Source organism: Oncorhynchus mykiss, chromosome 2 (assembly GCF_013265735.2).
Source record: "Oncorhynchus mykiss isolate Arlee chromosome 2, USDA_OmykA_1.1, whole genome shotgun sequence".
NCBI lineage: Eukaryota > Metazoa > Chordata > Actinopteri > Salmoniformes > Salmonidae > Oncorhynchus > Oncorhynchus mykiss.
In genome coordinates this window covers 91,067,216-91,093,134 of record NC_048566.1, presented here as the reverse complement: position 1 = coordinate 91,093,134, position 25,919 = coordinate 91,067,216, and the positions used below count along the sequence as shown (strand labels likewise).

At 41.8% G+C, this 25,919-nt stretch overlaps 1 protein-coding gene across 2 annotated transcripts in view; it reads left to right on the top strand.

Annotated features, from left to right (window-relative positions):
* The window catches only part of tmtc3 (transmembrane O-mannosyltransferase targeting cadherins 3), a 110,713-nt gene that overhangs the window by 64,309 nt on the left and 20,485 nt on the right, over positions 1 to 25,919 (top strand). For both annotated transcript variants that reach the window (XM_036958924.1, XM_021576723.2), the window contains exons 8-12: positions 9,443 to 9,591; positions 11,486 to 11,606; positions 11,726 to 11,837; positions 14,453 to 14,556; positions 17,166 to 17,335. In XM_036958924.1, coding sequence (XP_036814819.1) covers positions 9,443 to 9,591; positions 11,486 to 11,606; positions 11,726 to 11,837; positions 14,453 to 14,556; positions 17,166 to 17,335 — 656 coding nt within the window. The remainder of the gene's footprint in view (positions 1 to 9,442; positions 9,592 to 11,485; positions 11,607 to 11,725; positions 11,838 to 14,452; positions 14,557 to 17,165; positions 17,336 to 25,919) is intronic.

The following is a 25,919-nucleotide window of genomic DNA, read 5'->3' as shown; positions in this document are numbered from 1 at the left end:
AATTTAGTGGAAAGTTCAGCAGTGTGGATGCCTGCCCTGAATCTGCTCTACTGTATCCTCTGCGTGCCCATAGATAGCGGAAGAGAAAGTGATAGAACGGAGTGTAACAGAGTAACAGACCAATGACTTCTTCCTTAGTGTGTTCTCTCCGAATCAACACGGGTCAGTGAACTTGCTCACAATGTTGCTTTTACCCTACCCTCCCTACCCTCCCCACGACAAATCACAATAATGTAGAAGAAATGGTTACTCTGATTTCTAAGAGAAAGAAAGCTCATAGCTCAACAGCTAGCTTAAGGATATGATGAGACTACATTTAGATCCTATTTGGTTTGGCTATTATTATGAGTTTTTTTGTTCTTTTTTTATCCCCACTGCAGAAATCCCCCATAGCCTACTTATTTTAGACCAATAGGAAACATTGTTTTGGCTATATTGATGGATTGTTTCTGTTCTTCGTGTAGTGTCTTCCAAACCAAACTATTTGAGTCCACCACTGTTGCCGAACTCAGAATGTATGTCCTGATAATAATGGAAATTATTTAATTACATTTAATTACATTAAATGTCAGTTTTTGTTACACTTGAGGCTGCATGATAATCTAGAACATCGGAGATATCCTAATATAGAATTAGGCCTAGAACTCTGAATTGTCCCTTATGGGCTGGGTTCCGGGACCCAGATTAATAAGGCTACACTTGCACTCCTGAACACTTTCTCCATTTGAAAGCGCTTAATCTGGGTCTGGGAAACCACCGAGCCCTTTTAAGGTGTGAAATTTGAATGAGCTTTTGTGTTGTCTGCAAGGGATGCTGGTAATCAACTGCCTTCTTCCCAGGCAGTGGCAATTTTAGCATGTAAATCTTGGTGGGTCAAATTCAACCAATATTTTTAGATGCATACCAGCGACGCCACTACACTACACAACGCTAAACAATACATTCAATTCACGAAAGCGGTGAAAAACGGTTCCCACAAACTGTTAGGGCCTACATAAAGCTTGTCCCAGCAGCCGAGCTTTCCTTCAGCACCATGGAGTGAAACCTTACCACCACTACACCTGGCTATCAGTGGGGCCTCGTCTGGCAGTGAAACAGTTCATTCCGCCTCATTTACTTGCCTTTTTAAAACCCAAAGCTGATATAGCTGACTTGCTTAAATAAACATGGTTTCTGCTGATTCCTTGGGGATTTGTGTAAGTCGATAAGAACCACATTCTCCTTCTATAATAACAAAACATGAGTTTTGACTTTTGAACCATACACAAACTTTATTACATTTATGTTCAGTAAATTCATAATATTTGTATTAATATGTCATTAACACTTAGCTCTAGTTATAAGCTAGTGCAAGCCAACGATCTCTAACGAAGTAGACCTATTCGTTCGGCACTTACGAAATGGAAAGCAAAAGACATTTAAATAAATCTTAGTTCAGATAAATTCAGAAAGATGTTAAGACCTTAAACTTTAGTCTTTAAGTTGAGAGACAGAGCGAGGGGGTGAGAGTCAGTGGTTAGCCTACCATTTTGAAGTGTTCTATTATGTGGTCTATAAAGGATGGAAAATACAATCATGAGGATCCACAATATACTGACACAGATAGCACATTGCACAAACTAAACAACCCTCGCATTATGAACTGAAATTACATGGGCCTATTCCTGAAAGTTTTGTTTTAACAAAAATATTTGAATGGGAATAGACTTCCTCCTGGCGGTGAAAAGCACATGAGCTAATTAATACACAAAGTGAGCAAAATAATGAAATGCATAATTGGAATATTGCCTAAAATTATGAATAAGATATATCTACAGTATATAAGCAATATAACAAAGGAGATGTACAAACTATGGCATAAGGGAACGAAGAAACGGATAAAAGCCATAATTTAGATTAAGAAACAGACATAACCTATAAGCCTATTCTTTCAACCACACAATTTAATGCATGCTGTAATTCTGTCAAGCACATACCTATTCTCCTCCGCTTGTTAGTTATAAAGGTCGATGGCTCGTTATATGCGGTGTGTAGCTGAGCCACAATGTTTGATTTCCCAATTATCCGTGTTAAACAGCATTGTCTACATGTGATACACAATTCTCATGTTTTGAGACCTTTTCAGACAGATGTTTTAAGTCCTTAAACCCATACTTGGACCACACACCCTCTCCACTGAATAACAGGCAGGGGAAGCAAAATAGTTATTTATTTGCGACTCTCGCAGTTAGCCACTGCTTCCTTCCAAATCGATCATTTTTTAATTTGAGATTTTCCGACTTGGTGTGTATTGTTTATGTCCAGTGGTCGATGAACGTTTGAGTTGTTTTCTCACATTTACATTTTAGTCATTTAGCAGACTCTTATTCAGAGTGACTTTCAGTTAGTGCATTCATCTTAAGATGGCTAGGTGGGACAACCATATCACAGGCATAGTAAGAGCGGCCTGCAAGGTAGGATGCAATTCTAGAGTGTGCAGAGCCTGAGGATCTGAGGATCTGATGGTTCACAGAGTCGACGGCAGCAGATTGATCTAGGAAGATGAGAACAGAGGGGAGAGAGTCAGCTTTGGGAGTAGATTGTCGACGTCATTCATGATGACTGCTTATCTAGTTTGCTAGCTAAGATTTAGAAAATATGATGTTTACATCAAAGCTACGGGAGATATATAGTGGTCATCAGTCCAATCAAAGCTACGGGAGAGAGAACGTGATTTCACATCGTTTTATCTGTGGCCAATGACCTTGAGCCTTCTTGGATGGACATTTACTGTAAATCTATGGTAGCACCCTAGGGGGGCTTGAACTGCCTTGCTCTCCCGTAGATTCTGCAGTGACTGAGTGTTCCAATGAGTGACAGAACCCTGAGCCAATCATGGCGCAACCAGAGAAGATTAACAACACCTAAGCTCTGTGCTTTCGCTGACTGTCCCTCCACCACAGATAGCACTGAGCTAGGCTTTATTAACTCAAGGATTATTTGTTTTGTTTTTTACATTTGCTAAACTGACATGTGATGCCAAATAATGACAGAATTACATGCAAAACAGGTAGGTCTCAAAACAGGTGGGGCCCTGAATGATGGGTCACCATTGTTCCCAGGGGTGTTGTAGATTCTAGGCTACTACAGACTTCTCAATTTGGAACACTTACTAGAGTTACTTAACTAATGTTCCAGATTGGTGGCATTTCCAAGCTTGTTGTTTTGCAATGAGCAAAGAATTGGTGGAATTACCAAGCTTGTTGTTCACCAATACAAATTCCAAAAGGAAGGAAATATAACATGATGGGGGGAAATGGGTAGAGAAGAAAATGAGCCACATTAACAAAAAACTAAAGAAAACAAATGTGGCAGTTGTTATTATTTATAGGTCTACTTCAGGTCTTAAATACCTTTTTAATAGGACCTGGCATCTATTTGGACTTTGTAGCCACCTGCTGTGATGACAGCAACATGATGTTCTATTTCCACCCATGGAAGATGAGGAGTGTAGCCCTAAGTCATGCTGCGTTAACCGTTAACATTAAATGAGAGTTTATTACATAATGCATATTTTGTAATGTAGCTGTTTCAAACCCTTTCATCCAAGTTGACTGGCCCTTGGATCTCCCCGAGTATGTGAAAATAGACAACAACAAAAAAACACCTTGCGTTATTTCACGCAGCCCGGCCCTGTGTCTTCTTTTAGCTAGGTGTCTGCAGGTCCACACACCCTCCAACTGTCTTCCTGGGCCCTCTGAAGCGCTGCCGAAGCAATCATGCTGTTTGTTATATATATCATATTATGACTGTAACACATAGGAAGGGGGGGATAACTCAGGGTAATTGTCGACTAGGACCATATAAATAAAGAGCTTATTCCAAACAGGCTCTGGGACAGATGTGGATAAATCCCAAATTCCTACAACCAGTAGGCCTAGGCTACATAATTTTTAAAAAACGCTACATGACCAAAAGTATGTGGACACCTGCTCGTCGAACATCTCATTCCAAAATCATTGGTATTAGTATGGAGTTGGTCCCCATGTTGCTGCTGTAACAACAGGACGGCTTTCCACTAGATGTTGAAACATTGCTGCGGGGACTTGCTAATGCTCGTGGCTGAATGGAAGCGAGGTCTGCGACTGATGTTGGGCAATTAGGCCTGGCTCGCAGTCAGTGTTCCAATTCATCCCAAAGGTGATTGATGGGGTTGAGGTCAGGGCTCTGTGCAGGCAAGTCAAGTTCTTCCACACCGACCTCGGAAAAACAATTTCTGTATGGACCTCGCTTTGTGCACCAGGGCATTGTCATGCTGAAAAAGGAACTTCCCCAAACTTGCCACAAAGTTTGAAGTACAGAATCGTCTACAGTGTCACTATATGCTGTAGTGTTAAGATGTTCCGTCACTGGAACTAAGGAGCTTAACCCAAACTATAAAAAACAGCCCCAGACCATTATTCCGCCTCACTAAACTTTACAGTTAGCACTATACATTTGGGCAGGTAGCGTTCTCCTGGCATCCGTCAAACTCAGATTAGGCCATCAGACTGACAGATGGTGAAGTGTGATTCATCACTCCAGAGAACGCGTTTCCACTGCTCTAGAGTCCAATGTCGGTGAGCTTTACTCCACTCCAGCAGATGCTTGGCATTTTGCGTACAGTGATCTTAGGCTGCTCCACCATGAAACTCATTGAAGTTTCCAACAAAGTTATTTTCTGATGTTGCTTCTGGAGGCAGATTGGGACTCTGTAGTGAGTGTTATAACCAAGGACAGACTTTTTTACAGGCTTCAGCATTCAGGCTTCGGCGGCCCCGTTCTGTAAGCTTGTGTGGCCTACCACTTTACGGCTGAGCCGTTGTTGCTCCTAGATGTATCTACTTACAATAACAGCACTTACAGTTTACCGGGGCAGCTCTAGCAGGGCAGAAATTTGACGAACTGACCTGGAAAGGTGACATCCTATGATGGTGCCACATTGAAAGTAATTTAAGCTCTTCTGTAAAGCCATTCTATTGCCAATGTTTGTCTATGGAGATTCCATGTCTGTGTGCTCGATTTTATATACGTCTGCAACCGGTGTGGCTGAAATAGCTGAATCCACTCATTTGAAGGTGTGTCTTTTGTATATGTGACAGACCGCCTCGATTCGGTCTTAAGTATCACAATTTGGTGTTTTTTATATTGGACAAAAGTAGAGACTAAGAGCTAGAAAATGTTATATCATACACTGCTTTTGAGAAAATGGCCCTTGAATGTTTTGTAACACATACCGCATACATACCGCACATACCGTAGCTCTTTGTCTACACCCATTCAGCATCGTTCACACCCTCTTAAGCCTTAGCCCCACCCATCTCTTTAAGGATTCACGTGAGTCCATGTGGTAAACACACGCTTTGTCAAATAAAATCTAAGTTTGTCACATGCACAGGATACAGAAGGTGTAAACAGTACAGTGAAGTGGTTACTTGCATAGCACCAATATCAAAAACAGAAAGTGTCCAGATAAACAAATTGTATAAATATTTTATCATTATTAGATGATGCTTATCAGACACACTTCCATGTGAAGGAAATGCTATAACCAACCCCAGCCACATCTAGCTAAGTGGATGGGTCACTATTGTTATCAGCTGCTGCTAAATTCAGGGAATCGTTGTTGAGAAAAGTAACAAAACGTTTGTGGTTCTCGATGGCTGTTATATCTTTCAAAAATGGTGCGGTAGAAAGGATTGTGAACACATACTGAACAGCTCACGTTATAAATGGAAGCATGCTACATGGCAGACCAATCCAAACTCGTCTCCCGTCATGTCCAGCCCATCCATTATCTCAGCCAATCATGGCTAGCGGGAAGTTTCCTGGCTTTTTCCGTGGCTAAACAAATTATGCTCGTAATTTTAACAATTTTATTCATATTTATGGATGGAAAACAAGTTTGTTATTAAAGCACATGAAAGTTCACATGTTCCAGAAGGCATTTCTGCCCCCAAAAAATATTTAAAATGCCTCTCCTGTGAAGTAGTGACTTGCGACATACGCCTAGTTTCTTGAAACGAGTCGCATATATATTGTGTATGTTAAAAAGCAATGAGTGTGAAGCAACATATCAAAATGTTTAGCTTAACATTTTGATGAACTGTTTTTTCTTCACATTATAAGCACAGCAATGATGTTCCTTCCATAATGCAATTAGCAGGAAAACACCTTTGTCAAAAGGGCTCTGCAAATGCCAGCGGTTTTAAGTGGACGAAATGTCAGTTTGAGATTTAGAAAGAGAGGAGATCTAATAGGCTACTTTGATGCAAGGTAAAACATGCCTCATATGTATTATAACATTCAGGTTTCAAACAATTAAGTATATTCTTCTTAATGCATAGCCTTCAGCTCATTGCAAAGTGGTGTGTGACATGCTGATGAAGTTTGCCTTCTGTTGCCGTTTGAGATTCTGTAGCAGCAGCTCTCACGCTGTCCGACATATTTTCTGCTCAAAGTATCTGTATCTGTATGCTATATGTGTGTGATAAGATATAGAAAGAATATACTATCTCTTAAACATGCGGCAATTTAATTTCCCCAAATGATGCCAATTAACCCACAGACTGATAAGCATGACTAGTCAAATGTACACTGCTCAAAAAAATAAAGGGAACACTAAAATAACACATCCTAGATCTGAATGAATGAAATATTCTTATTAAATACTTTTTTCTTTACATAATTGAATGTGCTGACAACAAAATCACACAAAAATGATCAATGGAAATCAAATTTATCAACCCATGGAGGTCTGGATTTGGAATCACACTCAAAATTAAAGTGGAAAACCACACTACAGGCTGATCCAACTTTGATGTAATGTCCTTAAAACAAGTGAAAATGAGGCTCAGTAGTGTGTGTGGCCTCCACGTGCCTGTATGACCTCCCTACAACGCCTGGGCATGCTCCTGATGAGGTGGTGGATGGTCTCCTGAGGGATCTCCTCCCAGACCTGGACTAAAGCATCCGCCAACTCCTGGACAGTCTGTGGTGCAACGTGGCGTGGTGGATGGAGCGAGATATGATGTCCCAGATGTGCTCAATTGGATTCAGGTCTGGGGAACGGGTGGGCCAGTCCATAGCATCAATGCCTTCCTCCTGCAGGAACTGCTGACACACTCCAGCCACATGAGGTCTAGCATTGTCTTGCATTAGGAGGAACCCAGGGCTAACCGCACCAGCATATGGTCTTACAAGGGGTCTGAGGATCTCATCTCGGTACCTAATGGCAGTCAGGCTACCTCTTGCGAGCACATGGAGGGCTGTGCGGCCCCCCAAAGAAATGCCAGCCCACACCATGACTGACCCACCGCCAAACCGGTCATGCTGGAGGATGTTGCAGGCAGCAGAACGTTCTCCACGGTGTCTCCAGACTCTGTCACGTCTGTCACATGTGCTCAGTGTGAACCTGCGTTCATCTGTGAAGAGCACAGGGCGCCAGTGGCGAATTTGCCAATCTTGGTGTTCTCTGGCAAATGCCAAACGTCCTGCACGGTGTTGGGCTGTAAGCACAGGGCGCCAGTGGCGAATTTGCAATTCCATTTTTGTGTGATTTTTGTCAGCACATTCAACTATGTAAAGAAAAAAGTATTTAAAAGAATATTTCATTCATTCAGATGGATGGATGTTATTTTAGTGTTCCCTTTATTTTTTTGAGCAGTGTATATACATGTAAACGTGAGGAATTGTGACCAGTAGCAGGATAAATACTAATGTTTATAGCAATCAATAATTAATGAGCAGCAGTTTAATGGAGTAATACTAATCAGTAATCATTTTAGCTGCAGAGTAGGTTGTATCGGTGTGGGTAGAGACCTGTGGATGGGGACAGAGTCAGTTTGGATAGTCTGTGGGAACGGGAGAGCAGTAGTTGTTAGCCATTTAACAGCCTTATGGCCAGGGGATAGAAGCTGTTTAGAAGTATTTTTGTCTGAGCCTTGATGCACCGGGTACCGCCTGCCGGACTGGCGCATGGGGAACTTGAAGAATATCTTGTGAATAGGCCAGAGGTTGGCAACTAGATTCAGCCGCGGGATGATTTTTGTTGGAGCTCATGGTCAGTGGGCCGGAACATAATTCTAATAATTTGTACACTGCAAATTGACCAGAACTATGTCTAAAAAGAGATTTGTTTTTGAAAATAACAATAATTTCATACCTTGAATTACATTGAATTAAAATGGTTTTTTTTTTTACAAAAAAAGTTTTGGGGTGGCAAGAAAATCACCAACCACTGCAATAGGCTTACATCAAAATGATAGAAAAACAAAATGTGTATAAAATCATACAGAAGTGCATATATAGTAACAGCATAATAACTGGTTATAAAGTTGTGCAATTTACCTTCATCTGTAAATGAAGGGCGTGATTTTGGCTCAGCCTTATTGGGTTGTGTCTGAAACTGTACCACAATAGAACATTTGTTATTTTACAGTTTTATCCTAATATAGGCATAATCCTCTACAAACTCATAATTCAAAGCTCCATGACAAGTTCTGAGTCCACTGAAGCAATTGCTTCATTGTGAACAGCATTTGGCCTTTTGTACTTCTCCAACATCAAATATTATTTTTGAATAATCTGACAGGCTAGTTTTTGAGGTGTCAAATGGGGGCCACTTAAAATCATATTGCAAGCAGGTAAACAGCTTACAGACGTTATGTTTGACAACACTCGTGAACTAAGAATTTACCACAGCACACTGCTGGATTTCACAGTCACACAATCTCAGTTTAAACTGCTGAACTCAACACGACAGTCATTGAATTCCATACTTCACACCTACTCTTCTGTTTCCTCGAGGCTTAGACCAGGCCTCAATAGTAAATCCTACCTACTATGCTACTGCTGTGCTTCTGTTAAATCTGGATTAGCATTTCTTCTTTATTTTTTGTAAGGCAATAAAAGTAACATAACATGCGTTGCATTCCCTGCCAAGTTATTTTCTATACCTTCGTTTGCCTCCCTAGTTCACAACCAGTACAAAGCTTTGAAACTGGGTTTCCTCCAAAAATGACTCTGTAATTGCAACAGATAAGAGAGAAGGAATTGAGTCACATGCATGCTGGGAAAGTTCTACCTTGCTTAATCATTCATTTAGAGTGCTCTACTGATATGGTGTGTGAAGTGATAAGTAACTCCTAACAGATTTATCCTGGTGTCCTCCCATCAGCCTGAATTGGTCACATAACTATCTTGCCATATTTATCATGTAGATATGCTAACATGTAAGGGAAAGTCTTAAACTGATATGGTGTGTTTACTCTGTGCTGTGTATATACTGCGTATCCAAACAGCTGAAATCTATGTTAACCCATTGCTCTGTGCCAGTGCACTCATAAGAAGAACATTAAAATACAACAATACGTGTATTTAAGTAGGCTCATTCAAGGCTGTATTCCTCCTCTTCCTTCTCCAGGCCCTGTCTTTGATTGTTCTCCCCTTCATCCCAGCCTCAAACCTCTTCTTCCCTGTGGGCTTTGTGGTGGCAGAGAGGGTGCTCTATGTGCCCAGTATGGGATTCTGTGTCCTCGTGGCACATGGCTTCAGGATTGTTTCCCATAAGAGGTGAGTATTACAGTAGTTAGCCTGCTTCCCAGATCTGTTTGTGTGGTCTTTCCAACAATGACCAAAGGAGTTGGCAAGACGGCACAAACAAATCTGGTACCAATGGAGATAGTAGTTCCCTTCCAACACTTACTCGCATGGAGTGTAATGGGGTAATAAATGTCTCCCAAGCATAAAATAAGTGCTTTAAAAATGGACCACTCTCAAGGATGGTTTACGGACACAGATAATAAACCTAGTGTTGGACTAAGAACTTTTCATCCAACTGGCCAATGCATTCGAATCTGTCAATCACCACATTCTTATCGGCAGACTAAACAGCCTTGGTTTCTCAAATGATTGCCTCGCCTGGTTCACCAACTACCCTATGGGGTGCCACAGGGTTCAATTCTTGGGCGGACTCTCTTCTCTGTATACATCAATGATGTCTCTCTTGCTGCTGGTGATTCTCTGATCCACCTCTATGCAGACAACACCATTCTCTATACTTCTGGCCCTTCTTTGGACACTGTGTTAACTATTCTCCAGACGAGCTTCAATGCCATACAATTCTCCTTCCGGGGCCTCCAACTGCTCTTAAATGCAAGACAAACTAAATGCATGCTTTTCAACTGATCGCTGCCCGCACTTGCCCACCCGTCCAGCATCACTATTCTGGACGGTTCTGACAGAATATGTGGACAACTACAAATACCTAGGTGTCTGGTTAGACTGTAAACTATTTTTCCAGACTCACATTCAGCATCTCCAATCCAAAATTAAATCTAGAATTGGCTTCCTATTTCGCAACAAAGCATCCTTCACTCATGCTGCCAAACATACCCTCGTAAAACTGACCATCCTACCGATCCTCAACTTCGGCGATGTAATTTACAAAATAGCCTCCAACACTCTACTCAACAAATTGGATGCAGTCTATCACAGTGCCATCTGTTTTGTCACCAAAGCCCCATACACTACCCACTACTGCGAACAGTACTCTCTCGTTGGCTGGCCCTCGCTTCATACTCGTCGCCAAACCCCAGGTTATCTCCAGGTTATCTACAAGTCTTTGCTTGGTAAAGACCCGCCTTATCTCAGCTCACTGGTCACCATAGCAGCACCCACCCATACCACGCACTCCAACAGGTATATCTCATTGGTCACCCCCAAAGCCAATTCCTCTTTGGCCACCTTTCCTTCCAGTTCTCTGCTGCCAATGACTGGAATGAACTGCAAAAATCACTGAAGCTGGAGACACGCATATCTCCCTAGCTTAAAGCACCAGCTGTCAGAGCAGCTCACAGATCACTGCACCTGTACATAGCCCATCCGCAAATAGCCCATCCAACTACCTCATCCCCATACTCTATTTATTTATCTTGCTCCTTTGCACCCCAGTATCTGCTTGCACATTCATCTTCTGCACATCTACCAATCCAGTGTTTAATTGCTAAATTGTAATTACTTCCCCACCATGGCCTATTTATTGGCTTACCTCCCTTATCTTACCTAATTTGCACACACTGTATATATACTTTTTCTACTGTATTATTGACTGTATGTTTGTTTATTCCATGTGTAACTCTGTGTTGTATGTGTCGAACTGCTTTGCTTTATCTTGGCCAGGTCGCAGTTGTAAATGAGAACTTGTTCTCAACTAGCCTACCTGGTTAAATAAAGGTGAAATAATACAATTAAAATAAAAAGAAGCACGTTCAATCGTCCATGACAATGCTTCATCTGTGTCCAGGAAACCAGCCCTCACTGTCTGTAGCCACAATAAAATAAAACATTTAATCAATAGACACCATTTATCAATTTGAGTGGGGTATTTTTTGTGCTTTCTATTGTCTTTTACAGTATTTTAACAGAATCACCATTTTTCTATTTTCTTTCTCCCTCAATTGACCAGACACTTGAGGAAGATCTCCTGGCTGATGATTGGAGTCCTCCTCGCCACACACGCAGTCAAGACCTTCAACAGAAACTGGGACTGGGAATCTGAATATACACTGTTTACCTCAGCCCTAAAAGTATGTCGCCCACATCTCCTCATTCTTGGCCTAACTTACAGTAAACTCACCAAGATTGTTCTCCTTGTTCGTTTTTCCTCCGTTTTTTTTCTTCGATTGATTGCCTTGTCTCCCCTCAGGTCAACAAGAACAACGCCAAGCTATGGAATAATGTTGGTCATGCTCTGGAAAATCAAAACAATTATGAAAAAGCTCTGAGATATTTCCTTCAGGCCACCCGGGTCCAACCAGGTAAGACATCTCCCATTATTTTCTGGTGGGCTTCAAGGCTGTGGTTGAAGATGAGACGATGACAAGATAGCAAGATTCTGATCAATATAATATAATTGAGTCTGCTCAATGGTGTTATTATGAAAAACAATGCTTAAAGTACTTGTAATGTAAAATTAGTTGCATTATAATGCACATTACTTGCATTGTAATGTAAAGTACTTGTATTGTGATGTACTTGTGTGAAAAGGAACTTATTTTCTGAGCTCCTCTAGAACAGTCATATTTCAATTGAATCACGCAAAGCCTTGCTAATCGCTTATACAGCTACAGATAATATATTTTTATGTTGGAGAAGGAAAAAAAAGGAGTTGCATTTCTTTAAGATGTTGCCTTGGAAATGAGGGATTTGTTCCAAATAGCACCCTTTTCCCCCATATAGTTCAAAGGACTGTGGTCAAAAGTTGCAATTTGGGACAGATCCAAGAATTGTTCAGTAAGATGTTATTGCTGGCTGAGGAGAGGTGTTCATGAATCCTCCCGTCAGTTTATGTGGAGAGAGTTGTTAATCTAACTACACAACAAAAACCCTTTGGCTCAACTTACCCCACTCTCCCCTACAGGGTGACAGGGTTGACTGCCATACAAGTTAGCGTGTGACATGGTTAACTTTTGTAGAACTAAGACGTTATGACTTGGCTGTCCTCATAGAACTTCACTTCTGTGACAGTGCAGGCAGAGGAAAAATAATAATATACTGGTAGGTTAATCTATTTTTACTCAATGTGTTGCCCTATGTAAACTGCCAGGTAAGCCCTCTCTACCAACATGTCATGTTCACTGGTCGTGTCATTGAGCAGGAAACTTGGTTGAGCTATAAATATTTGCGAAGTTTTGTCCCTCAATAGTTTCCATAGATTATCTCTGTAAGCCGATCAGAATTTCCTGCTTTTTCCAGTCTTTCAGCATCAGTCTGCTTTTCATAACCATGATGATCAAATCAAATGTATTTATATAGCCCTTCTTACATCAGCTGATATATCAAAGTGCTGTACAGAAACCCACCCTAATACCCCAAACAGCAAGAAATGCAGGTGTAGAAGCACGGTGGCTAGGAAAAACTCCCTAGAAAGGCCAAAACCTAGGAAGAAACCTAGAGAGGAACCAGGCTATGAGGGGTGGCCAGTCCTCTTCTGGCTGTGCAAGGTGGAGTTTATAACAGAACATGGCCAAGAAGTTCAAATGTTCATAGATGACCAGCAGGGCCAAATAATAATAATTTAGTTTACAAATAACAAAAAAAAAGTATACTTATTTTATTTAATTAAAGTTATGCAACACCCAATTTCCCTGTGTGAAAAAGGAATTACCCCCTTGCACTCAATAACTGGTTGTACCACCTTTAGCTGCAATGACTGCAACCAAATGCTTCCTGTAGTTGTTGAACGGTCTCTTATCGCTGTGGAGGAATTCTGACCAACTCTTGCATGCAGAACTGATTTAACTCAGCTACATTTGTGGGGTTTCAAGCATGGACTGCTCATCTTAAATCCTGCCACAACATCTCAATTGGGATTAGGTCTGGACTTTGACTAGACCATTTAAAAACTTCAAATTCGTTGCTTTTTAGACTTGATTGTGTGTTTTGGATCATTGTCTTGCTGCAAGACCCAGCTGCGCTTTAGCACACAAACAGATGGCCTGACATTCTCCTAAAGAATTCTCTGATACAGAGCAGAATTCATGGTTCCTTCTATTAAGGCAAGTCGTCCAGGTCCTGAGGCAGCAAAGCATCACCAAACCATCACACTACCACCATCATGCTTTACCGTTGGTATGAGATTCTTACTGTGGAATGCAGTGTTTGAATTTCGCCATGCGTAATGGGACCCATGTCATCCAAAAAGTTTATTCAAGTTTGCCAAAAAGCGATTTGAGACTGATCAACAACTACAGGAAGCATTTGGTTGCAGTCATTGCAGCTAAAAGTGGCACAACCAGTTATTGAGTGTAAGGGGGCAGTTACTTTTTCACACGAGCATTGGGTGTTGCATAACTTTGTTTATGAAATAGATTAAATAAGTATATGATTGTTGTGTTATTTGTTCACTCAGGTTTCCTTTATCTAACATTGGGTGCTGGTTGAAGATCTGATAACATTCATTATAAAAATATGCTAAAGTAGAGACAATTAGAAAGGGGGCAAATACTTTTTCACAGGGCTGTGTAGTTTGCAAATACTTAATCTAAATGCCCATTTTAACCTAATGACATATCCTGTGACATCCCTGTAGCGTTGGCAATCTTAATCATGTCAATGCCTCATACAAGCTGCTCCGCTCGTTAAACCCTAAACCCCACAGCCACCCGCCGCCACAGTAGAGCTGTATTATGTGGTCCTATTGAATGGATGCATTCCACAAGTAGTGCACTATATTGAATGTAGGGTGCCAATTGGCACACACACAATGTTCCGCTAAACTCCATCAGATCAGATGTACTGCCAGTGTCCAGCCAAGCCACCACCTGACTGGCTTTGCATATGCTCCTAATCCCTAATCCCCACGCAGGCTTGATATCCCTGCGAAATTGTCTTTGCTAACCCATGTACCTTCTCCTGTGGCATGTCCCTGCAGATGACATTGGAGCCCATATGAATGTGGGAAGGACCTACAAGAACCTGAATAAGTCCAAGGAGGCTGAGGACGCCTACCTGGTTGCCAAATCCCTCATGCCACAGGTATGTGACAAGGCCACACACACCCAGGTGTATTTAAGAGGGAAAACATCAGTCATGTTTGTTATTCCCACTGTTTCACCTTCATCATCCTTTGAAGGACATGACGACGAGAGGAATCGGTAGCTGGGAGGTAACAGCAGCGAGTGGGAGGAACAGTGTTGTTCATTGTGCCAGGGCCAGGATTTTAAACTAAATCCCTCTACGTGTTGTGTTTTCTGTGTTGTCAGCTACATTCACCCTTTTGTATTTATATGATTTATTTAACCCTTTTATTTATCCAGGCAAGTCAGTTATGAACAAATTATAATTTACAATGTCGTCCTGTCAAAGCTTGATAGATCATTGAGCACCAGGATAATCTTAAAGGAGCACCTGAGGACCCCTGCCTTTTGAAAAGCCTACCTTTGGCATGAATTGATTGTTTTTTTAGTCATTAAATCATGTTTAGCTGTCTAATGTTAAGCATTGCAAGTAATTTACCTCTGGTATGTTAATGAGTTTATGATGTTTTTTAGATACCAATCTGACTTCCTACCCAAACCTCCATCTTAGGAGTGACGTTACTAAAGGGGCTCTTCTTCACTTTACAGATAGTTGATCATCAGTTAAAGGTCTCTTGAGGACTTGATCATTTTTATAGTCAGTTTAATAGTCTTAGGTCATGCTCACCTTTATTTAAATAGTCAAGTCAAGAACACATTCTTAGGGTAGCCTAGTGGTTAGAGCGTTGGACTAGTAACCGAAAGGTTGCAAGATCGAATCCCCGAGCTGTCAAGCTAAAAAATCTGTTGTTCTGCCCCTGAACAAGGCAGTTAACCCACTATTCCTAGGCCATTATTGAAAATAAGAATTTGTTCTTAACTGACTTGCCTAGTTAAATAAAGGTAAATAAAAAATAATGCTAAGACATACAGCTCTGTCGCCTCTTATGATTAGTTGATGTTGTTAGAGATCAATGGGAGGCTGACCTGATTTCCCTCCCCAATCCCTAAAAGTTGTTTATCTCAGGAATTAAGTAAAATAAGGAAATGGCAGTGCCTCAGGCTGGCCTAGCGGTAGCGCTGCCAACTCCAGACTTCAAGCCCTGTCTCGGCCATTCTGTCTGTGCCTCTTTACTGTCTCTCTGTAACTGCCCAGTTCCCACTATTCTATCATTCATGAAAAATGAACATGAAACGAGTTTGGTGATCCAATCTACTTGTAAAAAAAAAAGTATTTATGGAAACTTATTTGATCTGTACTACCCTTGCGATGGGTCAGCTTTGAAAACAAATTGCAATTTTGGGAATCAGCAGCGGGGCTGATTTCTTTAATGTTAGCGTCACAAAACAGTACAGGCGAGGCCTTGTTGTATCTTTTGAAGAGGTTTTTCAGCTAAAGCACGCAGGCGGCTATGGCTATCATGTATCCATGGCCCCATGCTGACGATCCTGAACAGGATATCCGCGTGGGGCCCAATGATAATCACTTAGATACAGTACACTAATGTTGATCATAGCTCTTATTTATTGGGTTTCCAAATAAGTTAACTATTTATATCCAGATTTCCGCTTATGTCTGGGAATCCAACGACCGACAACCCCATGGAATGAAACTTAACGATATGGTGCTTTAGTACGTGTTTTATAAGCTTCTGTGATCCTGTCGATGGAGGAAATGTACACTGATTGAATAGAAAAGCGTAGCTTTTGTTAGCCTCAGTCTGTCATGGTCTCATGATTTATTTGAGAAACTGTGTAAACTCTGATTCGATAGATGGTTTTCTTCAATAGAAGAAAACAAAAAATATATATCTTCTACCTCTCTAGCTATGTGTGTGGCTAGTGTAGGAATGTAGAACTGTCTTTTCTGAATGGGAGGGTATAGATGTATGACAGATGTATGACAGAATTTGTTTCCTTGACAATCCCACTGTAATGTGGGACACCATGTTGGCCATGACAGAGCAGATTGCCCACATCAGAGGTTTCCAGTGACTTTGAAGTTCTATCTGAATTATATTGGTATTCTAGATATGCTCAATCATTATTTGCCCTCCAAGATGGTGGGACTTGTTTTCTCATTAAGTTTTCTTTTCTGTTGGTTTTTTAAAAATGTCTCTCTCTGCCTAGCTTTCCTTGAGAAAATAAGGACATACCGAAACATTGGTTAGGCTCGTGAAAAGTTTTTATTTATTTAAGTACGTGTTCACACGGCTCTCATGATCTACATTCCCTACAGTCTCTGGTGGTTAAAGTTAACCTGGAATATCTAATGTCCAAGTACCCCTTACCTATCAGAGCTAACCAAAACAATGCAAACTTGTTGTATAGTGTGATCTAATACCGTCCATGTATAATAAACATGTATAGTAAACTCAGAGCTCCCGAGTGGCGCAACGGTCTAAGAGTTGTCACTACAGTCCCTGTTTCGAATCCAGGCTGTATCACATCCGGCCATGATTGGGAGTCCCATAGGGCGGCGCACAATTGGCCCAGCGTGGTCCAGGTTTGGCCGGGGTAGGCCATTATTGTAAATAAGAATTTGTTCTTAACTGACTTGACTATTTAAATAAAGGTTAAATAAACAAATTAAAATTAGGGGCATAATCATTGATTATGCTCTTCCAGATCATTCCAGGGAAGAAGTACGCCACCCGTGTGGCGCCCAACCACCTGAACGTGTACATTAACCTGGCCAACCTGATCCGTACCAACGACTCACGGCTGGAGGAGGCTGACCAGCTCTACAGACAGGCCATCAGCATGAGGCCCGACTTCAAACAAGCCTATATCAGCAGGTAAGGGCCCGTTACTAGAGCCATATATCAGCTGGCAAGGCCCCTTATCTAACATTATATATCAGTAGGTAAAGGGGGGGGGTGAAATCAATGGTTGCGTATCGCAATAATATTTTTGTAAGATATTATATTGCTATTTTACTTCAAGTATCAATTTGTAAAAAATTATATACACTACCGTTCAAAAGTTTGGGGTCACTTAAAAGGTCCTTGTTTTTTAAAGAAAAACGATTTTTTTTGTCCATTAAAATAACATGAAATTGATCAGAAATACAGTGTAGACATTAATGTTGTAAATGACTGTTGTAGCTGGAAACGGCAGATTTTTTATGGAATATCTACATGGGCTTACAGAGACTCATTATCAGCACTGGCTCTAACCAGAATAGAAAGAGTGGGTGGCCCCGGTGCACAACTGAGCAAGAGGACAAGTATATTAGTATCTAGTTTGAGAAACAAACGCCTCACAAGTCCTCGACTGGCAGCTTCATTAAATAGTATCCGCAAAACACCAGTCTCAACATCAACAGTGAAGAGGCGACTCAAACTCGACACTCTAATGTACTTATCCTCTTGCTCAGTTGTGCACCGGGGCCTCCCACTCTTCCCATTCTTGTTAGAGCCAGTTTGCGCTGTTCTGTGAAGGGAGTAGTACACAGCGTTGTACGAGATCTTCAGTTTCTTGGCAATTTCTCGCATTGAATAGCCTTAATTTCACTGAACAAGAATAGACTAAGAAAGCGCTTTGTTTCTGGCCATTTTGAGCCTGTAATCAAACCCACAAATGCTGATGCTCCAGATACTCAACTAGTCTAAAGGCCAGTTTTACTGCTTCTTTAATCAGAAAAACAGTCTTCAGCAGCTAACATAATTGCAAAAGGGTTTTCTAATGATCAGTTAGCCTTTTAAAATGATGGACTTGGATTAGCTAACACAACATGCCATTGGAACACAGGAGTGATGGTTGCTGATAATGGGCCTCTGTACGCCCATATAGATATTCCGTAAAAATCAGCTGTTTCCAGCAACAATTTGGGCATTTTTATTGGTCAGAAATGTGGTGGGTACTCTATTCGTTTGCTGGACTTTATCCTGCTAACTGTTACAAATGTCCGAAATGAATTTGGTAAAAGGGCTTTTATGTACTCTGCGCCATCGTCTTGGAACGCCTTACAAAAGAGTTTTAAACTGGAAGAACTTGTCTCGATTGGTATTTTTAAATCACGGATGAATGATCTTGATACTGATTCCCTGACCTGTCAATGTTTTTAATTTGCTGTTTTTGATTTTGTTATACTATTGTGAATTCTATGGTTTTTACTAGATGTAGTTTGAACTTGTAGTTTTTCATGTTGTTTGTCTGTAATTTTTGTAATGACTTGGTGCTGCCTATCTTGGCTAGGACGCTCTTGAAAAATATATTTTAAATCTCAATGAGCCCTTCCTGGTTAAATAAAGGTTAAATTAAATAAATACAATTTTAAAAATTGTCAACACTGTATATCTGATCAATTTTATGTTGTTTTAATGGACCAAAAATTGGATTTTCTTTCAAATATAAGGACATTTCTAAGTGACCCCAAACTTCTGAATGGTAGTGTGTATATATATGTATGTGTATGTGTGTATGTATATTTATATATGTGTGTATATATACATATAATATGTGTGTATATACACTGCTCAAAAAAATAAAGGGAACACTTAAACAACACAATGTAACTCCAAGTCAATCACACTTCTGTGAAATATAACTGTCCACTTAGGAAGCAACACTGATTGACAATAAATTTCACATGCTGTTGTGCAAATGGAATAGACAACAGGTGGAAATTATAGGCAATTAGCAAGACACCCCCAATAAAGGAGTGGTTCTGGAGGTGATAACCACAGACCACTTCTCAGTTCCTATGCTTCCTGGCTGATGTTTTGGTCACTTTTGAATGCTGGCGGTGCTTTCACTCTAGTGGTAGCATGAGACGGCGTCTACAACCCACACAAGTTCTCAGGTAGTGCAGCTCATCCAGGATGGCACATCAATGCGAGCTGTGGCAAGAAGGTTTGCTGTGTCTGTCAGCATAGTGTCCAGAGCATGGAGGCGCTACCAGGAGACAGGCCAGTACATCAGGAGACGTGGAGGAGGCCATAGGAGGGCAACAGCCCAGCAGCAGGACCACTACCTCCGCCTTTGTGCAAGGAGGAGCAGGAGGAGCACTGCCAGAGCCCTGCAAAATGACCTCCAGCAGGCCACAAATGTGCATGTGTCTGCTCAAATGGTCAGAAACAGACTCCATGAGGGTGGTATGAGGGCCTGACGTCCACAGGTGGGGGTTGTGCTTACAGCCCAACACCGTGCAGGACGTTTGGCATTTGCCAGAGAACACCAAGATTGGCAAATTCGCCACTGGCGCCCTGTGCTCTTCACAGATGAACGCAGGTTCACACTGAGCACATGTGACAGACGTGACAGTCTGGAGGCGCCGTGGAGAACGTTCTGCTGCCGGCAACATCCTCCAGCATGACCGGTTTGGCGGTGGGTCAGTCATGGTGTGCGGTGGCATTTCTTTGGGGGGCCGCACAGCCCTCCATGTGCTCGCCAGAGGTAGCCTAATTGCCATTAGGTACCGAGATGAGATCCTCAGACCCCTTGTGAGACCATATGCTGGTGCGGTTGGCCATGGGTTCCTCCTAATGCAAGACAATCTCATGTGGCTGGAGTGTGTCAGCAGTTCCTGCAAGAGGAAGGCATTGATGCTATGGACTGGCCCGCCTGTTCCCCAGACCTGAATCCAATTGAGCACATCTGGGACATCATGTCTCGCTCCATTGCACCACAGACTGTCCAGGAGTTGGCGGATGCTTTAGTCCAGGTCTGGGAGGAGATCCTTCAGGAGACCATCCGCCACCTCATCAGGAGCATGCCCAGGCGTTGTAGAGAGGTCATACAGGCACGTGGAGGCCACACACACTTCTGAGCCTCATTTTGACTTGTTTTAAGGACATTACATCAAAGTTGGATCAGCCTGTAGTGTGGTTTTCCACTTTAATTTTGAGTGTGACTCCAAATCCAGACCTCCATCCATGGGTTGATAAATTTGATTTCTATTGATCATTTTTGTGTGATTTTGTTGTCAGCACATTCAACGGTGTAAAGAAAAAAGTATTTAATAAGAATATTTCATTCATTCAGATCTAGGATGTGTTATTTTAGTGTTCCCTTTATTTTTTTGAGCAGTGTACATTCATACATACAAACACACACACACATACATACATACATACATACATACATTCATACATACATACATACATACATTTATTTGAAGTCGGAAGCTAACATACACCTTAGCCAAATACATTTCAACTCAGTTTTCTGCAATTCCTGACATTTAATCCTAGTAAAAATTCCCTGTCCTAGGTCATTCAGGATCACCACTTTTTTTTAACAATGTGAAATATCAGAAGAATAATAGAGAATTATTTATTTGAGCTTTTATTTCTTTAATCACATTCCCAGTGGGTCAGACGTTTACATACACTCAATTAGTATTTGGTAGCATTGCCTTTAAAATTGTTTAACTTGGGTCAAATGTTTCGGGTAGCCTTCCACAAGCTTCCCACAATAAGTTGGGTGAATTTTGGCCCATTCCTCCTGACAGCTGGTGTAACTGAGTCAGGTTTGTAGGCCTCCTTGCTCGCATATGCTTTTTTAGTTCTGCCCACAGATATTCTATAGGATTGAGGTCAGGGCTTTGTTGGCCACTCCAATTCCTTGACTTTGTTGTCCTTAAGCCATTTTGCCACAACTTTGGAGGTATGCTTGGGGTAATTGTCCATTTGGAAGACCCATTTGCAACCAAGCTTCAACTTCCTGACTGATGTCTTGAGATGTTGCTTCATTTTATCCACGTAATTTTCCTTCCTCATGAAGCCATCTACTTTGAAGTGCACCAGTCCCTCCTGCAGCAAAGCACCCCCACAACATGATGCTGTCACCCCCTTACTTCACGGTTGGGTTGGGGTTCTTCGGCTTGCAAGCCTCCCTCTTTTTCCTCCAAACATAACGATGGTCATTATGGCCAAACAGTTCTATTTTTGCTTCATCAGACCAGAGGACATTTCTCCAAAAAGTACGACCTTTGTCCCCATGTGCAGTTGCAAACCGTAGTCTGGCTTTCTTATGGTGGTTTTGGAGCAGGTACTTCTTCCTTGCTGAGTGGCCTTTCAGGTTATGTTGATATAGGACTTGTTTTACTGTGGATATATATACTTTTGGACCTGTTTCCTCCAGCATCTTCACAAGGTCCTTTGCTTGCTGTTGTTCTGGGATTGATTTGCACTTTTCGCACGAAAGTACATTAATCTCTAGGAGACCTAACGCGTCTCCTTCCTTAGCGGTATGACGGCTGCATGGTCCCATGGTGTTTATACTTGCGTGCTATTGTTTGTACAGATGAACGCGGTACCTTCAGGCGTTTCATATCATTGCTCCCAATGATAAACCAGACTTGTGGAGGTCTACAATTTATTTTCTGAGGTCTTGGCTGATTTCTTTTGATTTTCCCATGATGTCAAGCAAATAGGCACTGAGTTTGAAGGTATGCCTTGAAATACATCCACAGGTACACCTCCAATTGACTCAAATTATGTCAATTAGCCAATCAGAAGCTTCTAAAGCGATGACATCCTTTTCTGTAATTTTCCAAGCTGTTTAAAGGCACAGTCAACTTAGTGTATGTAAACTTCTGACCCACTGGAATTGTGATACAATGAATTATAAGTGAAATGATCTGTCTGTAAACAATAGTTGGAAAAATGACTTGTCATGCACTAAGTAGATGTCCTAACCGACTTGCCAAAACTATAGTTTGTTAATAAGAAATGTGTGGAGTGGTTTAAAAACGAGTTTTAATGACTCCAACCTAAGTGTATGTGAACTTCCGACTTCAACTGTGGAATTGCTGCAAAGAAACCATTACTGAAGGACACCAATAAGAAGAAGAGACATGCTTGGGCCAAGAAACACAAGCAATGGACATTAGACCGGTGGAAATCTGTCCTTTGGTCTGATGAGTCCAAATCTGAGATTTTTGGTTCCAACTGCCGAGTCTTTGTGAGACGCAGAGTATGTGAACGGATGATCTCCACATGTGGTTCCCACCGCAAAGCATGGAGGTGTGATGTTTTGGGGGTGCTTTGCTGGTGACTCTGTCTGTGATTTATTTTGATTTCAAGGCGCATTTAACCAGCATGGCGAACTCTGGTTTGTGCTATTATTTGTTTTTTAACAGGACAATGATCCAACACACTTTCAGGCTGTGTAAGGGCTATTTGACCAAGATGGAGAGTGATGGCATGCTGCATCAGATGACCTGCACAATCACCCCACCTCAACCCAATTGAGATGGTTTCTACACCTGCATTGCTTGCTGTTTGGGGTTTTAGGCTGGGTTTCTGTACAGCACTTTGATGCTGTACATCAGCTGATGTACGAAGGGCTATATAAATAAATTTGATTTAATTTGGGATGTGTTGGACCGCAGAGGGAAGGATAAGAAGTGACCAGCATATTTGGGAACTCCTTCAAGACTATTGGAAAAGCATTCCATTTGAAGCTGGTTGAGAGAATGCCAAGAGTGTGCAAAGCTGTTATCAAGGCAAAGGGTGGCTTACTTTGAAGAATCTAAAATATGTTTTGATTTGTTTAACACTTTTTTGGTTATTATATACATACAGTACCAGTCAAAATTTTGGACACCTACTCATTCCAGGATTTGTCTTTATTTTTTACTTTTTTCTACATTGTAGAATAATAGTGAAGATCTCAACTATGAAATAACACACGGAAAGCAGACTGAACCAGCAGACTGAACCAGATTGTCCACTAGGATTTTTTCCTGTGCGTAGCTCCGTTTATTTTTTATCCTGAAAATCTCCCTAGTACTTAACAATTACAAGCATACTAATAACATTGGAGAGTGGTATTCAATAATGTGTTGTTTTGGATTTGCCCCAAACATAACACTTTGTATTGAAGACAAAAAGTTAATTGTTTTGCAATATTTTTTGCTCTATTACTTTAGTGCCTTGTTGCAAACAGGATGAATGGATGAATCCATCCTCAGTTTTCTCCTATCATAGCGATTAAAGTCACCATTGGCCTCATGGTGAAATCACTGAGTGGTGTCCTTCCTCTCCGGCAACTGAGTTAGGAAAGACATTGTTATATTTGTATTGACTTGGTGTATTGATACACCATCCACAGTGTAATGAATAACTTCACCATGCTCAAAGGGATATTCAATGTTAGCTTCTTCTTTTTTTTTTTACCCATCTACCAATAGGTGCCTATCTTTGCAAAGCATTGGAAAATCTCCCTTGTCTTTGTGGTTGAATCTGTGTTTGAAATTCGCTGCTTGACTGAGTGACATTAAAAATAAATGTATGTGTGGGGTATAGAGATGAGGTACTCATAAAAAAATCACATTCAAAGTCCATTCAATGTATTATGTGACTTGTTTGGCATATTTTTATTCCTGAACTTATTTAGGCTTGCCATAACAAAGGGGTTGAATACTTAATGAGTCAAGACATTTCAGCTTTTCATTTTTTATTAGTTGGTAAACATTTTGAAAAACATAATTCCACTTTGACATTATGGTGTATTGTGTGTAGGCCAGTGATAGTGTTTTTCAGTCTCTCGGTCCCTGCTTTTGAGGCACTTGTACTCACCTTGCCTTCTGGGTGATAGCGAGGTGAACAGGCCGTGGCTTGGGTGGTTGATGTCCTTGATCTTTTTGGCCTTCCTGTGACATCGGGTGCTGTAGGTATCCTGGAGGGAAGGCAGTGTGCCCCCGTTGATGCTTTTTCCTGAATTCCACAATCAGCTCTTTTGTTACTTTTTAAAAAATTATTACAATTTTTTTCTCCCCATTTTCGTCATGTCCAATTGGTAGTTAGTTTTGTCCCATCGCTGCAACTCCCGTATGGATTCAGGAGAAGTGAATGTTGAGAGCCGTGCGTCCTCGAAACACAACCCCTCCAAGCCGCACTGCTTCTTGACACAGTGCACGCTTAACTCGGAAGCCAGCCGCACCAGTGTGTCGGAGGAAACACCATACGTGTCGGCGTGCATGATCCCGGCCCACCACAGGAGTTGCTAGAGCGCGATGGGACAAGGACATCCCAGCTGGCCAAACCCTACCCTAACCCGGACGATGCTGGTCCAGCTCAGGTTATTTTCCTGGCACCGCTCCACCAGGGCCCTCACCTCCTCTTGTCATTTTTGGTAATCAGTCCTACTATGGTTGTGTCGTCTGCAAACTTCATGATTGAGTTGGCCATGCAGTCATGGATGAACAGGGAGTACAGGAGTGGGCTGAGCATGCACCCTTGTGGGGCCCCTTTGTTGAGTATCAGTGAAGTGGAGGTGTTGCTTCCTACCTTCAGGCGGCCCGTCAGGAAGTCCAGGACCCAGTCAATGAACAGCATTCGTACTTAGATTTTCCCCTTGTCCAGATGGGATAGGGGAGTGTGCAGTGCAATGGTGATTGCATCATCTGTGGGTCTACTGGGGCGGTAAGCAAATTGAAGTGGGTCTAGGGTCTAAGGTAGAGGTGATATGATCCTTAACTAGCCTCTCAAAGCATTTCATGATGACAGAAGTGAGTGCTACGGGGCAATAGTAATTTAGTTCAGTTACCTTTGCTTTCTTGGGTACAGGAAACAATGGTGAACATCTTGAAGCATGTGGAGACAGCAGACTGGGATAGGGAGAGATTTTATTTTTATTTTACCTTTATTTAACTAGGCAAGTCAGTTAAGAACAAATTCTTAAATTCAAAACGGCCTAGGGAACTGCCTGTTCAGGGGCAGAACGACAGATTTGTACCTTGTCAGCTCGGGGGTTTGGACTTGCAACCTTCCTGTTACTAGTCCAACGCTCTAACCACTAGGCTACCCTGCCGCCACAGATTGAATCTGTCCGTAAACACTCCAGCCATGCTCTGAGGATGCGGCTAGGGATACTGTCTGGGTCGGCAGCCTTGCGAGGGTTAACATGTTTAAATGTCTTACTCACGTCGGCCACGGAGAACGAGAGCCCACGGTCCTTGGGAGCGGGCACTGTGTTATCAAAGAGGCCAAAGAAGTGTTTACGGGAGCTTGTACAGGAGCAAGACGTCTGGGTCCGCGACGTGCCTGGTTTTCCCTTTGTAATCCGTGATTGTCTGTAGACCCTGCCACATACATCTCTTGTCTGAGCTGTTGAATTGTGACTCCACTCTGTCTCTGTACTGACATTTTGCCTGTTTGATTGCCTTAGGGAGGGAATAACTACACTGTTTGTATTCTGCCATATTCCCAGTCACCTTGCATGGTTAAATGGGGTGGTTTGCGCTTTCAGTTTAGCGTGAATGCATCCATCTATCCACTTTTTCTGGTTTGGGTAGGTTTTAATAGCCACAGCGGGAACAACATCCCCTACACACTTCCTGATGAACTCAGTCACCATGTCCCTGTGTACATTGTTATTCTCCGAGGATACCCGGAACATATCCTAGTCCGCATGATCAAAACAATCTTG